The following is a 15,774-nucleotide window of genomic DNA, read 5'->3' on the forward strand; positions in this document are numbered from 1 at the left end:
ATGTTCCTATTTCCATTTAATTTATTATAAATGCCATTTTATATTAATATGGATACATCTCCTTTTTTAATAACTATATAATTTAATCAGTTCTCAGAGGACATTTAGATGATTTGCTATTATTATTTCAAAATGACTCATTGAAAAATTCATTTATATATCTTTACTCCTTTTTTTTTCTCTTTGAATAAAATTTTAGTGTAAATTATTTTTACTAAATATTTTCTTTTTCTTTTTTAAAATATATTTTATTGATATTTTACAGAGAGGAAGGGAGAGAGATAGAGAGCTAGAAACGTCGATGAGAGAGAAACATCAACCAGCTGCCTCTTGCACACCCCCCACCGGGGATGTGCCCGCAACCAAGGTACATGCCCTTGACGGATTCGAACCTGGGACCTTTCAGTCCATAGACTGACGCTCTACCACTGAGCCAAACCGGTTTTGGCTTCTTTTTTTCTTTTTTTTTTTTTAAGTATATTTTATTTTTTACAGAGAGGAAGGGAGAGGGATAGAGAGTTAGAAATATTGATGAGAGAGAAACATTGATCAGCTGCCTCCTGCACACCCTCTACTGGGGATGTGCTTGCACCTAAGATACATGCCCTTGACCAGAAATGAACCTGGGACCTTTCAGTCCGCAGACCGACGCTCTATCCACTGATCCAAACCTGTTTCGACTTAGTTGTCTTTTTATAAACTAGAGGGAATGATAGTAACCTGTGTTGCCAGATTATAGTAAGTATTTTAAATGAATTTTTAATATGTGGAATTACCTAGAATAGTGTCAGACACCTACCCTGTTTCCCCGAAAATAAGACAGTGTCTTATATTAAATTTTGCTCCCAAAGATGTGCTAGGTCTTATTTTCAGGGGATGTCTTATTTTTCCATGCAGAAGAATACGGTACACATTTATTGTTAAATGAAAATAAAGGAAATTTATTACCTATATACGGTACGGTAGTATGGTAGTTGTCAAAACAAACCAGACAAACTGTCAACCCTACAGTATCAAGAATTTACTCATTTATTCAGTGACAATCATGTCATCATCTTCTGGAACATCATTATAACAATCCAATTCCTGAATTTCCTGGTGAATTTCTTGTGATTCCATTTCTTTCAGAATCAGTGGACCAAATCTCTTATGTTTAGCCTATGGGGGGGCCTTTCTTTGGGGGGGATGCCTTATATTTCACTCAGAAGGAAACCTGTAAGTAGGTCTTATTTTCAGGGAAACATGGTAGTAATAGCTCAGGAAAGGTTAGCTGTTATCATTGTTACTATTACTACAAGGGGCTGAGATACTGTTTTTACTTTTTCTTTTCAGATTCAGTTTCCTGAGCAAATCTGATGAGAATCATCAACAAGATGGACATGATGACTCTCTTATGTCACGTTTTTATGCTAATCCTATTGCAAAACCTATACCTCAAACCCCAGAAAGTGCTGGAAATAAACAGAATAACAGCAGCAGTGTGGATGACACCATTGTTGCATTGAATATGCGTGCTGCCTTGCGAAATGGGCTGGAAGGAAGCAGTGAAGAGACTTCTTTTCATGAGGAGTCACTGCAGGATGACCGGGAAGAAATAGAAAATAGTACTTACCATATGCATCCAGCAGGTCAGGTTCATTTTGGTACATGCCTAATGTCTTGCCAATCAAAAAGTTAACATTTAAACACTTTTCACTTATGCTTTGGTCTGCTTGTAAATTCACATACTTTTTGTAACTTTGAAGTAGTTAAATTCATGTCATTTTAATTATCCTGGTATAGTTTAAAGAACCCAAATTTTATAACCAGAGAGACTATCCTCATACTTGCCTTAGTTTTATAAACTTGCATAGATTCCTTACTAGTTTTTAAATTAAGATGATAGTGATAACTATTTATTATCATATAAGGTATTTGAGATCTGAATTAGATTTAAGTATATAGACCATAAGCATTCAAATGGTAGCTGTTGCTATGGTTTTTTATCATCACCTCAGTTTTTTGCTTGCTTCCCTCCTCTTGTCCTCCATAATGAACTGATTAACTTTTTCCCAACTAATTGACGAAACAACTAATATAAACTATAAGATTAGAAAGTCTTGATTGGATACTTAGAGCTTGCCTTATCTCTGTGTGTTGATATTATATCTCATTTTGTGCTTTGAGAAATATCATTACCTTTTTTAAAAAATAGAGGTAAAATTGTAGTGAAGTGCAAAGATCTTGTATTCATTTCAGTGAATTTTGGCACATACATTCATATGTCTAATACCTCAGGCGAGAGAACATTTCTTTTACCCTGGCAAGTTAGTACTTGTGTCATAATCCCCAGAAATCAGTCAGTCTGATTTTTATCTCATAGATTAGTTTTGCTTGTTCTTGAACTTCATGCAAATGGGATCATACATACATATCCTTTTTGACTCTTAATTTATATGCGATTGCATCCATAATTTATATATCAACACTTTTTTCTCAGTAGTATTTCAATATTTAATTATGCCACATTTGGTTAATCCATTTTCTGTTAGTGAACATTTGGGATGTTTTACAGTTATTCTTTTTTTTTTTATAATATATTTTATTGATATTTTACAGAGAGGAGGAAGGGAGAGAGATAGAGAGCTAGAAACGTCGATGAGAGAGAAACATTAACCAGCTGCCTCTTGCACATCCCCCACCGGGGATGTGCCCGTAACCAAGGTACATGCCCTTGACCAGAATCGAACCTGGGACCTTTCAGTCCGCAGACTGACGCTCTACCACTGAGCCAAACCGGTTTCGGCTACAGTTATTCTTGAAATGTGTGTAAAATTTTTCTATATCTAGTGATCTTACTGCCTTTATATAATGTTCAAAGCATTTAAGAGTAAGCCAACTGTGCCAAGCCAGCATAGCTCAGTGGTTGAGCATCAACCTATAAATCAGGAAGTCACAGTTCAATTTTTTAAAAAACAGTATATTTCTTTATTGGTTTCAGAGAAGAAGGGAGAAGGAGAGAAAGAAAGATAGAAACATCAATTATGAGAGAGACTCATTGATCGGCCGCCTCCTGCACACCCCCACTGAAGATCGAGCCCACAACCCAGGCATGTGCCCTTGGCTGGAATTGAACCTGGGACCCTTCTGTCCACAGGCTGACACTCTATCCACTGAGGCAAGCCGGCTACGGCTGTCACAGTTCAATTTCCTGTTGGGACACATTGCATGTGCCCGGGTTCAGGCTTGATCCCCCAGTGTGGGGAGTTTAGGAGGCAGCCGATTCATGATTCTCTCTCATCAGTGATGTTTCTATCCCTCTCCCTTCCACTCCGAAATCAATAAAATATATATACACACACACACATTCTCCCTCTCCCTCTCCCTTCCACTCCGAAATCAATAAAATATATATATACACACACACACATTCTCCCTCTCCCTCTCCCTCTCCCTCTCCCCTCTCCCTCTCCCTCTCCCTCTCCCCTCTCCCCTCTCCCCCTCTCCCCCTCTCCCCCCCCCCCTCTCTTTTTTAAAGTAACTAACTCTTCTGGTCAATTGGTGCCCCAAGGAAACAATTTTATACTTTCACATTAAGAATCCCAAATATATATACTTGTGTGTGTATATATATATGAATTCATTATTGTGGTCTCCCCCCCACCCCCACCCCCCCACATATCCAGCCTAGATTTTTTGTTTTTCATTTTCCCATTGACCTGTTTGCCATCTCTCTGTTTATGTACTCAGGTTTTTGTTTGTTTGTTTTTATTGATTTGAGAGAGAGAGAAAAAGGGAGAGGGAGAGGGAGAGGGAGGGGGAGAGAGAGAGAGAGAGAGAGAGAGAGAGAGAGAGAGAGAGAGAGAGAGAGAAACCCACAACCTGGCCATGTGCCCTGACCCAGAATTGAGCTGGTGACCGCTTGGTGCATGGGTTAACACTCGAACTTTTGAGCCACAACAGCTGGGCACCACCTCCCAATTTAAAATTTAATTCCCAGGATTAACAATCCTCTAAACTTTGCCAGTAGAGAAACAGGTTATTACACAAGTGGGCATTGCTGTGGCTGGACTTTAATCTGATACTGGCCTTAAATGGTTTTCTCTCATAGAGCAGGTTAGCCTGACCTCTACATGTAAGTGGAACAAGGAGTGATTAGAAAAAGCATATCAGTGCTCTATTTTCTTTGAATTCTTCAGAAATCTACCTAGTTGTTATTTTTTTTTAAAATAACACTAATTTATATAGACCTTTAAGTTTCCATTTGACTTTGGGACTTTCTCATGTAAAAAATTTTCTAAGGACTGGATTTGGAGTTTTAGTTTCATGTATACAACTGAATTACTATGTAAGCAGTTTCATTCCACTCTGGGTTTTGGTATCTTTGGGTATTAAAAAAAAAAAAAAGATTAAACAAGCTTTCCCTGGAATGTATTTTATAGAATGCCTTTCATAGTTCAGTGTTTTCATGGGTGTTGGTGAAAAAGACAATCACAGTTAATACAGTATTTTCTGTTTCTTTTATCATAGGCATTGTTCTCACTAAGGTTGGTTACTATACTATTCCATCTATAGATGACCTTGCTAAAATTACCAATGAAAAAGGAGAATGTATTGTCTCTGACTTCACTATTGGTCGTAAAGGTGAGTATGAGTTTAGGAGTCAGTAGTGTATAAGCCAGAGATCTGCACTTAATTTTTGTAATTAGATAAAGGAAGCTCTTGATAGCAGAATCCATTTTTCCTCCTTACATTTGAACCCACCTTGGCCTGAATAGCAGACAAGTAACTAAACAAGACTAGAACCTTATAACATTCTCTGGTAGCTATTTTGCTCATTGCAGTTTTCTACAATTAAAGAAAATACTGTAAACAGCAAGGAATAGTATGTGAAAAAATTGGTTAACAAAAGATGGGTAATATTTAGGTTTAACTTTATATTATTAGATTATTACAAATGTAATTTCTTTGAGAAAAACAGGTATCGTATTAAAAAAAAGGCACAGATATCTTAACTCATGCAGATATGGTGCTAAGAGTTTATATAGCAGTTATGAAGGTCTTTGTTAAGAGATTTAAGAAGGCTGTCTTGAGGACAACATAAATGCTATAAAAATACTGATGTTAAACCAGATAACGATGTATTTGGTGTCACCCATACATATTATGGCTGAAATAACCCATTCAGTAATATTGTTGGGTGGTTGAAAATATTAATGTTTAAAGCAGCTTGCTCCTTCTGATAATTAGAAGTTTAATGTAGGTATTTGCCCTCTATACAGGATGAGTTTTTAACTATTTGCTCTAACTTGTAGGTTATGGTTCAATCTATTTTGAAGGAGAAGTAAATTTGACAAATCTAAATCTGGATGATATTGTACATATCCGAAGGAAAGAAGTTATTGTCTATTTAGATGATAACCAAAAACCACCTGTGGGTGAAGGACTAAATAGGTATGGACTTATTTATGTATTTAGAAAATAATCGGCTAAATTGCAGTTTTTATTTCTGTCAACACAAATGTGTCATATACATTTTTCTGCAATTTGACTTAGTGTACAATGTGGAATTATTGTTTCTCTACTTTCATTTAAAAGTATAAGTGATAAATGCTACACTATGACTTCCTGACTCTTTTCCCCTAATATTATCAGGTCCAAATGTTAGTTTCCAAAAACAATTTAAGTAGTAGTTTTTTGTGTGTTTTTTTCTCTCCACATTTTTTGTGGTGACTATGCTTAAGCCTTCCTCTATATTTTAGTGTGAGATATTAGCTTCTGATATCTCTTAGACAAGTAAAAGGGCCACAGTTAAAATTGTTTATGTTCGCAAATTACAAAGATTGAATTGTGAAGAAATAGAAAATCTGAACAGCCCTATAACTAATAAGGAACTTGAATCAGTAATAAAAAAACTCCACCTCAAAAAAAAAGAGACCAGATGTTTTCTTTTCTTCTTTTTTTTCTTTAATATATTTTTATTGATTTTAGAGAGGAAAAAAAAGATGGAAACCCTAATGATTAATTGGCTGCCTCCTGCACACCCCTTACTGGGGATCGAGCCTGCAACCCGGGCATATGCCCTGACTGGGAATAGAACTGTGACCTTTTGGTTCACAGGTCCATGCTAAACCACGGAGCCACGTTGGGTGGGCAAGAGCAGATGGTTTCAATGATGAATTCTACTGAACATTTAAAGAAGAATTAACACTGATTCCTATCAAATGCTTACAAAAAATTGAAGAGAAAGAAATACTTCTGAACTCATTAATGAGGTAGTCATTACCCTGATTCCAAAGCTAGACAAAGACCTTGTAACAAAACTACAGACTGATATCATGATGAATATTGATGTAAATATTCTCAACAGAATATTAACAAACAATTTAACAATACATTAAAAAGGTATTGTGATCAAGTGGGATTTATTCCTGGAATGCAAGGATGATTCAACATACGAAAATAGATCAGTGTCAGTACATCCCACATTTACAGAATGAAGAAAATCACATGATAATCTCCATTGGCTCAGAATAAGCATTTGATAAAATTCAGTATTATTTCATAATAAAGACACTCTACAACCTACTGCTAGAAGGAAGTTACCAGGTTGTATTAAGATCTGAACAACTCTATAACTAATCTGGAAATCAGAGCTAGAGTAATTAAGAAAAAAAGTAAAAAGCATTCAAATTCAAAAGGAAGAAGTAAAATTATTTCTGTTCACAGATGATTTGATCTTACATGAAGAAAGTCTAAAGATTCCACTAAAAAACAAACAAACCTGTTATAACTAATAAATTCAGCAGGATACAAAATCTATATGTAATACTTTCTTTACACTAACAATCATCTGAAAATGTTAAGAAACTAATTTCATTCATAACATCCAACAAAAAAAGCCTCTTAGGAATAAACTTATCACAAAGGCAAAAAACTTGTGCACTGAAAAATATAAAACATTGCTGAAAAAAAGTACAATCAACAGAATGATAAGGCAACCTACAGAATGGGAAAAAATATTTATAGATCATGCATATGATAAAGAGTTATTAACCAGAATATGAAGGAAGAACTGCTCAACACAAAGATTTAAAAAGGGAATTAATACACATTTCTCCAGATATGGTATGCAAATGTTGAACAAGCATATGAAAAGATGTTCAACATAACTAATAATTAAGGAAATACAAATCAAAATCACAGTGAGTTATCCACATCCATTAGGATGTTTAGTATAAAAGAGTAAGTTTTTGCAACACTGTGGAGAAATTAGAATCTTTGTATATTGTTGGTGGGAAATGAAAATGGTATAGCCATTATAGAAAAGAGTACAATGATTCCTCAAAATTTTAAATAATCCAGCAATTCCACTCTAGAAATGTATCCAAAAGAATGAATACATAGACATTCATTCTATGAATGCAAGACATATAGAATGAATAGGACACATACCTTGAATTCAGGTATTGATATTAAAAGGATACATGACCTCTTTTATAGTCATCTTTACAATTTTATTTAATTGCTAATACTATGATATTCCTAATACATTCTTCAAGCACATGTTGTTCATCGACAGTATTTGCTGCTATTATTAATGTTTTTAAGTACCATAGTACTCTAAAACCTTAATTAAGACTTAGTTCTTAGCACTGGACTATAACCACTGGATTCTCTCTAATAACTTAAAGAGTTATTAAAATTAGGTTGGAAATAAGTGATATGCCATAGTAGTTTGGAATAAATGGAATTTGACTCTTGAGCCAAGTCCTGAACTATTGGTGTTGAGTAATTCCTTGCTCTTGAGCTTATCAATTGGGAGACAAGACTCAAGTTCATGAAAACATCTGCAGAGTAATTCCAAAGTAACATAGATATCTTTACTTGCTATTTCTATAGATATTAATTGGGTTTCTGGGCTTAAATATGAAACACTGACGTTTTACTTGGTTGGTATGTTACAGGAAGGCTGAAGTTACATTGGATGGAGTTTGGCCAACAGATAAAACATCTCGTTGTTTAATAAAGAGCCCAGATCGACTTGCTGATATCAACTATGAAGGGAGATTAGAAGCGGTTTCAAGGAAACAGGGAGCTCAGTTCAAAGAGTACCGTCCTGAAACAGGTTCTTGGGTGTTTAAGGTATAGTCACTTAATCTTGTTCTTATTAACTGTTGTGAGAATCACAAAATGTTTGTGCTGGAAGTGATCTGCTCTTAAATTCTCTTTATGTTCAAATTAGGGATTAGATGTAGAGACACATCACGATTTGCTCCAAATTACACATCTAGTTAAACCCCAGAACAATAGGAATTATTATAAACTTTAATAAGGGCTCGGTACACAAAAATTGTGCATAGGTGGGGTTCTTAGGCCTGGCCAGCGATCAGGGCTGATCAGGTTTCTTGCCTCCCAGCAGCCTCCTTCCCTTGTGCCCCACCGCTGTCATTTTCACCCACCGTGTTCTTCACTGCCCCCCTGGTGGTCAGCACACATCATAGAGAGCGATCAAGCTCCCAGTCTCCATGTCAAACTCCCAAGGGGACACTTTGCATATTAGCCTTTTTTTATATAGAGATACTAGAGACCCAGTGCATGAAAATTTGTGTACTGCGGTGGGGGCGTCCCTAAGCCTGGCCTGCCCCGTCTCACAGTCTGGGATCCCTCAGGGAATGTCCTACTGAGAGAGGGAGTGGGCCTAAGCCGCACTCTGGCCTCCTTTTTGGGGAGGCAACCGGACTGATCAGGGGAAGGCACTGCACACATCACCCCGCAGCTGCTGCAACTGCTGGCCCTCCTTGGCCCTCACAGGCACTGTGGCTTTGTCTGGAAGGGCATCTGGAAGATGTCTGGTCTATCCAATGTAATTAGCCTTTAGTTAGTATAGATTATATATATAATGTACATGCCCTTGACCAGAATCGAACCTGGGACCTTTCAGTCCACAGACCGACGCTCTACTACTGAGCCAAACCGGCTTCAGGTCCCAGGTTTGATTCCGGTCAAGGGCATATACCTTGGTTGCGGGCACATTCCCAGTAGGAGGTGTGCAAGAGGCAGCTGATTGATGTTTCTCTCTCATTGATGTTTCTAACTCTCTATCCCTCTATCTTCCTCTCTGTAAAGAATCAATAAAATATTAAGAAAGAAAGAAAGAAAGAAAGAAAGAAAGAAAGAAAGAAAGAAAGAAAGAAAGAAAGAGGAAGAAAGGAAGGAAGAAAGATAGAAAGGAAGAAAGGAAGAAAGATAGAAAGTTAGAAATATTGACGATGAGAGAAAAACATTGATCAGCTGCCTCCTGCACACACACACACACACACACACACACACACACACACACACACACCCCACTGGGTATGTGCCTGCAACCAAGGTACATGCCTTTGATCGGAATCGAACCTGGGACCTTCAAGTCATAGGCAGAATTTTTATCTTTTTAATAGATCAACTCTTCCTAAATAATTGTCAGTCTTTTAAAGATATCTGGGATGAGGAGGTTGACTTCCTCCCTCCTGTGATAGTTTAACCTATTGGTTTTTTTGGTGTTTTTTTTTTTCTTTTCTTTTTTTTTTCTTCTAGGTCAATTCGATTATTTCACTTATTCTTGTGTTGGTAGAGAACAACTAGCCAGTATATAGATGTGAAATAGTAATGGCTCTTTTGGATTCAATTTCTGTCTTAATATGTTTAGTATTAATTATGTGAACAATTAGTACATACATCAAACATCACCTAAATCTTGGAAAAACAGTAAAGTGACATTTCATTGTGTTTTAAATAAAATCTTTATACCTTTTTTAGCTAATTTGCAGAATAGCAAGTACAAATTGGTCTAAGCTCTTCTGAATAATAGTGTTAAAATTGATTTTCTTGATTCTCTTCCTTAGGTGTCCCATTTTTCTAAGTATGGCCTTCAAGATTCTGATGAAGAGGAAGAGGAACGGCCATCCAAAACTAGCACAAAGAAGTTGAAGACAGGTGCTTTGCCTCCTGCCGGCCAGGACACACCATTCCAGATGGCTCTTAATGGCAAACCAGCACCTCCACCCCAGGTAGAGAAAGGACAGTGAACGGAATCCGTGATACAGAAGTTAAAGTAATTCAGCTAGTACAAAGCTGTCTTATGACCCCCTGGACCTTTGGAGAGTAAAAATATATTGCCAGTAACATTGAGACAAGTACAAGGGAGGTGGGCATGAGGTGGTGCTGGCATCTGTTGGGTTTTGTTTTTTACTTGAGAGATTTAAAGAATTCTTACTGTTTGGATCATTCATTCTGCAGATTGTCTTTCTTAAACAATTCCCTCTCTCTCATTTGGACTTGCTGAATTCTCTGCTCAGTGAGCAACTTAAGATAACCTTTGCTTATGTGGGTTGATGCAAAGTAAATCCTACTTTTATTGACTGCTGATCTGCAATTTTAATCTTGTTCTTTATCTTCATAATTTTTTTAAAAGCTCACTTAGTCTTTCTGCACGTGTTTTTAACTTCATTTTTCTCGAGCTGTTCACTTATACTTCAGCTAACATCTTGGTTTTTGTATTATAACAATACATAATCTTTATAAAAATAACTTTTTAAGAATACAAATTATTTGGCTTGGGAAGAGTAGGTGCTGCATTGTTTATTGCAATTATTTGTATCAGACTCTTTTTCAGTATTGTTAAACCAGCGTAAATCTATGTCCTTTTAAGGAAAGGTTTGTAATTTAAATATTAGGTAGTTTTGCCAACTATAAAAGATTTACTTTCATGTGAATGTTGTTTATATTCAATCAAGCTACAAAATACTTTTTTTCTTTTGCTGCCATACTCCCTCAAAGAAGAGAACTTGGTATAGAATTACTTTGTAAAGAATCCTCTACCTCTCAGCTGCTAAAAGCAGAATCTTTGGAATTTTCCATGCTATAATTCATAACAGCTGCTCATTTATGAAATTTTATGGTTTATTAAATTCTTAGGAGGCATTTTCTGGAGATTGTTGTGTATATATGTTAACGTTTGCACATAAAGAGCGAGGAGGGGGGAGTAATGACATTGGAAAACGTATTGACCTTTTTATTTATAATCTTTATAGCATTTAAAATACCCCTAAGAAATCTCTTCTGAACTAAAGAAATGCTATAAATGGATTTGGTTTTCTAGTTTTCAATATTCATTATATCTGAATCATATAGTTTTTATAATCTCTTTCCAAAGTGTTTTTTATCTTAACATGTATTTCTCAGGATAAGAGTCACATAGCCAGTAGTAATATGGAGGACCCTAAAAATACAGCTGTGGGGCAGAGCTTCATCTGTGGACAGATGGAAATTGACAAAAGTTGACTAGTGATTTTAGGCTTTTTGAATTTCAGAATACAAATAGTAGCAGGTAATTATAAATCCCATGTTGGCACTTGAGTAGGTGAGAGCTCTTTGACAAACTGAGCACCAAAAATATTTCAGAACAAGGTTTAGGAAAAATAGGTGATAAGGATCAAAATGGGCAGAGAGAGTTTAGTGAATATGGGGTCTGTTTCAGATATCTTATTGATGGAGGAAGTGGGTGGTCTTTGACCTTTTGGGTAGGGGAAGCAGAAATGGATAGAGTTGTTTAGATACACAGGCTATGGTAGTAAAACAGTAAGGTGGGATTCTAGAGAACTGTTCATATTTCCCAGTGGTTGCACAGTTTTTAGTACCAAGGACCTACATTTTATTTGGCATGAGAAAACTTAAACTTTCTACATGAGCTGGGAATAGATAGCCAAGTCTTATTTCAGAATCAAGAGGGCTATCTTTGTACCATCACCTGGCCTCCTTAAAGATGTTGATTTCCATGATACAGTATTCTTTCAGGCTATTTTTTTCTTCTTCCCAGTGTACAATCACAGATTCTGGAAAGAATTAATTTTATGTAATCAAGTTAGTGAAAATTCTAGCAGAAAAACCTTTCCATAGATGAATTAGGGCAGTTGCAGAAACGTTTGTTTGGTAGTTAGAACATTATCTCCAAAATGCTGATCTGTGGTCTAGTTTTTAGCTCACTGCATCAATGCCTTCAAGTAAGTTTAAGATATTTTGAAGGAAAAGGGTGGTTAGGATTTCTTTTTAAAAAAATAAATTTTTATTGATTTCAAAGATGAAAAAAGAGGGGAGAGAGAGGTGGAAACATCCATGATGCGAGAGAATCATGGATCGGCTGCCTCCTGCAAGCCCCCATTAGGGATCGAGCCCTCAACCTGAGCATGTGCCCATGACCGGACTTGATCCTGGGACCTTTGAGTTCACAGTCCAATGTTCTATCCACTGTGCCAAACCAGCTAGGGCTAGTGGTTAGGATTTAGAAGAGAATTCTATTTCACCTATATACTTTTTTAAAAGATAAAGTGGCAGCTATCTAAATTTATCCAGTACATCAATATATTTTTAATATGTATTTTATATTTTTATGTAATTTATATATTATACACATGTAAAATCTGTGACCACAAGCCTGTTTGCTTAAAATATTGATGTTATTTTTATTGATTTTTTTTTTTTTTTTCCTTTAGGAAGGGGAAAGGAGAGACAGACAGAAACATTGATGAGAGAGAACATTGATTGGCTGCCCTCCTGCAAGCCCCTTTCGGGGATTGAGCCCATAACCCAAGCATCTGCCATGACCTGGAATCAAACTGTGACCTGGTTCATAGGTCAAAGCTCAACCACTGAGCCACACTAACCGGACTTTGTCCAGAATCTTAAAGCATAGAAATAGTCAGATCTGCCTGTGGCCTCCCCCATAGGTAAAATATAGTATCATCTTTGCCTTTTGACCATTACCTAGCTTCCAGTTTTGTTAAAGCAGTCCTTGGTCAAATATTAAGTGTCAATTAACCATGAATCCAAATATCAATTTTTCTACAATTATAAATGGGAGCAGTCATCCTTTTGATAACTCTTGACACTTTGTTAATCCTCACCATTAGATACATTTTCCTTTGACTTTTAGAGGGAATATAAGGGAAGGGGAGGAGACAGAAACATTAATGTGAGATAGAGAGAAGTCCTTAGTTGCCTCCCACACTTGCCCTGGCTAGGCTAGGAATGGTGCCTGTAGCTGAGCTGTTTCCTTGACTGGATTTGAACCTGGGACCCTTTAGTCAATGGGCTGATGCTCTGATTACTGAGCCAAAATGGCTAGAGCAACTCTGGACACTTAAACAAAGGAATTATTCCCAGATTAAAATTGTTCCTAATAATATTACTTTGTTTTCTCTTTTGGGAAGTTAGAGTAGACAGTCTTTGTATCTTACACGGTACTGCCCAGGTAGAGTCCAGCTGACATTAGTTTCAATCACCCAAAAGATAAATTCAGGTCCCACATTGTATTAACTAGAAATTTATTTTTAAATGTTTTCTTTAAAACAGTGCAGTTACTGGAGACTATGATATTTGTGCCTTTTATTCTCTTTCCCATTGGTTTCTGGCTATAAGGCAGTGAGGGAAGGGTGACCCTGTGTACACTGGAAAATGATGTTACAAAAAGGTGATTCTATGAACCATCATTTGGATCCCAAGTACTTTTCGGGGTGATTTTTGAATAATTGTTAAAACTTTTGCAAAAATGCTACCTCTGTGTAGAATGGTCAGAATTTAATATTGCGATACTATATTCTGAATAAACTACATATGTCTTGAAGATCTATGTCTATTTGGTGTAATTTAATGCTCCTTCCCTGATCTTTCTGCTGTCTACAGAGCCAGAGCCCAGAGGTGGAGCAGTTAGGGAGGGTTGTGGAACTGGACAGTGACATGGTAGATATCACCCAGGAGCCAGTTTTGGATTCCATGTTAGAAGAGAGCGTGCCTGAGGATCAGGAGCCTGTGTCCGCCTCAACACACATTGCATCTTCACTGGGAATTAATCCACATGTCTTACAGGTGAACTCCTAACCCTTCCTACCACAACAGGAAGCCAAACTAATATTTATTTCCCTTGCATAACATCAGGTGTCTTCCTTCATTTAAGAGCATTGAGTGCTCATTGGAATAAGAAAAAACATGGCCCATGTTTGAGCCCTATTTTCCCATTCAGGGAGAAAAGGCTGGGTTGAGATCAGAAGGCTGGACTCTAAACCCAGTTTTAGAAATATTAGTATATGACTTTGGGCAAGTCAATTAATAACAATGAGCAATGGTTTTTCTCTATAAAATATTGCTTTGTTTACTTCATAGTGTAGTTTTGAGGCTCTTGAAAGTGCTCCACAAAAGCTAGAAGGTAAAAACAAAGCAAAACTAGTAGATGCAGATTTAAGTTATATCTCAATTTCCCCCTGCCTATGCCTTTTGGCACGTTATGAGTTAGCCTTTGGCTTATGTTTGACTTAAACATCATTCATTTAACAAACAAGAGAATGATTGCTACATGCCAGGCAGGCCCTAGTAAGACTGTAAATACAAAGGAAGAGGAGTATTAATAGCTTCTACGCTTCAGGTACATACAAGTGTAATTGAGTCAGTTATGCAATTGTTATTTCTGCTCTGGCACAACATTGAGGCATAGCGATTTATTGATTGTTGTCAACTGTGTTTTTCTTTTATGACCTTTGGATTTGGTGGAGCACATTCATTCTATAGATATTGCCTTTTTAGATCATGAAAGCATCATTACTTGCTGATGAGGAAGATACAGATATGGTCCTGGATCAACGCCTCAGCTGCCTTCCTTCTAAAGCAGATACTTCTCAAGAAATCTGTTCTCCCAGACTCCCCATTTCAGCATCCCACTCATCAAAATCCCGTTCATTAGGTACTGTAAAAGATGCTATTTTATAAGAACACCATAAAGTCTTATTTTTCACGTATCTTCTAAATTGAATCAACTTCTCTAGCAAATACCCCTAATGGCTATGACCAGGATGTCAAGAGGAAATGTACTCATACATATCTGGTAGGTGGGGCAACTTTTTTAAAACCGTGATTTGCTTTATTGGTGCCAACTGAAAGGTCCTGGGTTCAATTCTGGTCAAGGGCATGTACCTTGGTTGTGGGCACGTCCCCAGTGGGGGGGTGTGCAAGAGGCAGCTGGTTGATGATTCTCTCGCATCGATGTTTCTAACTCTATCCCTCTCCTTTCCTCTCTGTAAAAAATGAATAAATTTATTTATTTATTTATTTATTTCAATAAAATATATATTTTTAAAAAAAGTTATTTGGAGAAAAAAGCATTTGTGTTTTGTTTAGATTTATGTTTTCATTTGCTTATGAGTGTGAATCAGATAATCTTAAAGTTCCTAATTTCTATGAGGCCTTTGAGGAAATAGCAATTTGTCCTGCACTATACTTACTTTGCAGTTCCTTATTGCCTTTTAGGGGCAAATATTGCTTCTCATAATGCACAAAACTTGTAAGATTCTTACTTTTTTCTAAACCTTTCTAGACTCCCAGAGAAGATGTTACATATCAGTTAAACATTCACAAATCTGTTCAATCATAGGCACTACACGAAAATCTCATATTTCAATAACTGACTCCTTACTTTAGATAGGAACCATATAAAAATCGGAAAGCGGGCAACAGTAACAAGAACTGTCTTCTGAAAGGCACATGTGCAATCACAATTACAAGATGCCTCAGTTGAGCATTACAGTGGTAGGACTTTGATCTTATTAACTAAGCTTTTCATATTGACTAAGAAACTGTTATCTATGGCATTCTGATAAAGGGCATGAACATTGGTGTCATCTTTCAGTCCTGCCAGGTTAGTAGCTTTGTGGATCTAGATTTGAGCCCAGTTTTTTTACTTGTAAAATGAAGATAATAATATTC

The 15,774-nt window shown here is 36.6% G+C and overlaps 1 protein-coding gene across 12 annotated transcripts in view; it reads left to right on the forward strand.

Moving 5' to 3' along the window:
* NUP98 (nucleoporin 98 and 96 precursor) overlaps nucleotides 1–15,774 on the forward strand; it is a 98,740-nt gene that overhangs the window by 59,119 nt on the left and 23,847 nt on the right. For 11 of the 12 annotated variants that reach the window (XM_036427946.2, XM_036427944.2, XM_036427945.2 and 8 more), the window contains 7 exons: nucleotides 1,333–1,628; nucleotides 4,510–4,623; nucleotides 5,295–5,433; nucleotides 7,947–8,124; nucleotides 9,870–10,034; nucleotides 13,705–13,887; nucleotides 14,599–14,755. In XM_036427946.2, coding sequence (XP_036283839.1) covers nucleotides 1,333–1,628; nucleotides 4,510–4,623; nucleotides 5,295–5,433; nucleotides 7,947–8,124; nucleotides 9,870–10,034; nucleotides 13,705–13,887; nucleotides 14,599–14,755 — 1,232 coding nt within the window. Of the gene's footprint in view, nucleotides 1–1,332; nucleotides 1,629–4,509; nucleotides 4,624–5,294; nucleotides 5,434–7,946; nucleotides 8,125–9,869; nucleotides 10,948–13,704; nucleotides 13,888–14,598; nucleotides 14,756–15,774 lie in introns of those variants that run through there. The other variant, XM_036427947.2, reaches the window with a different exon arrangement.

This window comes from Pipistrellus kuhlii, unplaced genomic scaffold (assembly GCF_014108245.1).
Source record: "Pipistrellus kuhlii isolate mPipKuh1 unplaced genomic scaffold, mPipKuh1.p scaffold_m20_p_9, whole genome shotgun sequence".
NCBI lineage: Eukaryota > Metazoa > Chordata > Mammalia > Chiroptera > Vespertilionidae > Pipistrellus > Pipistrellus kuhlii.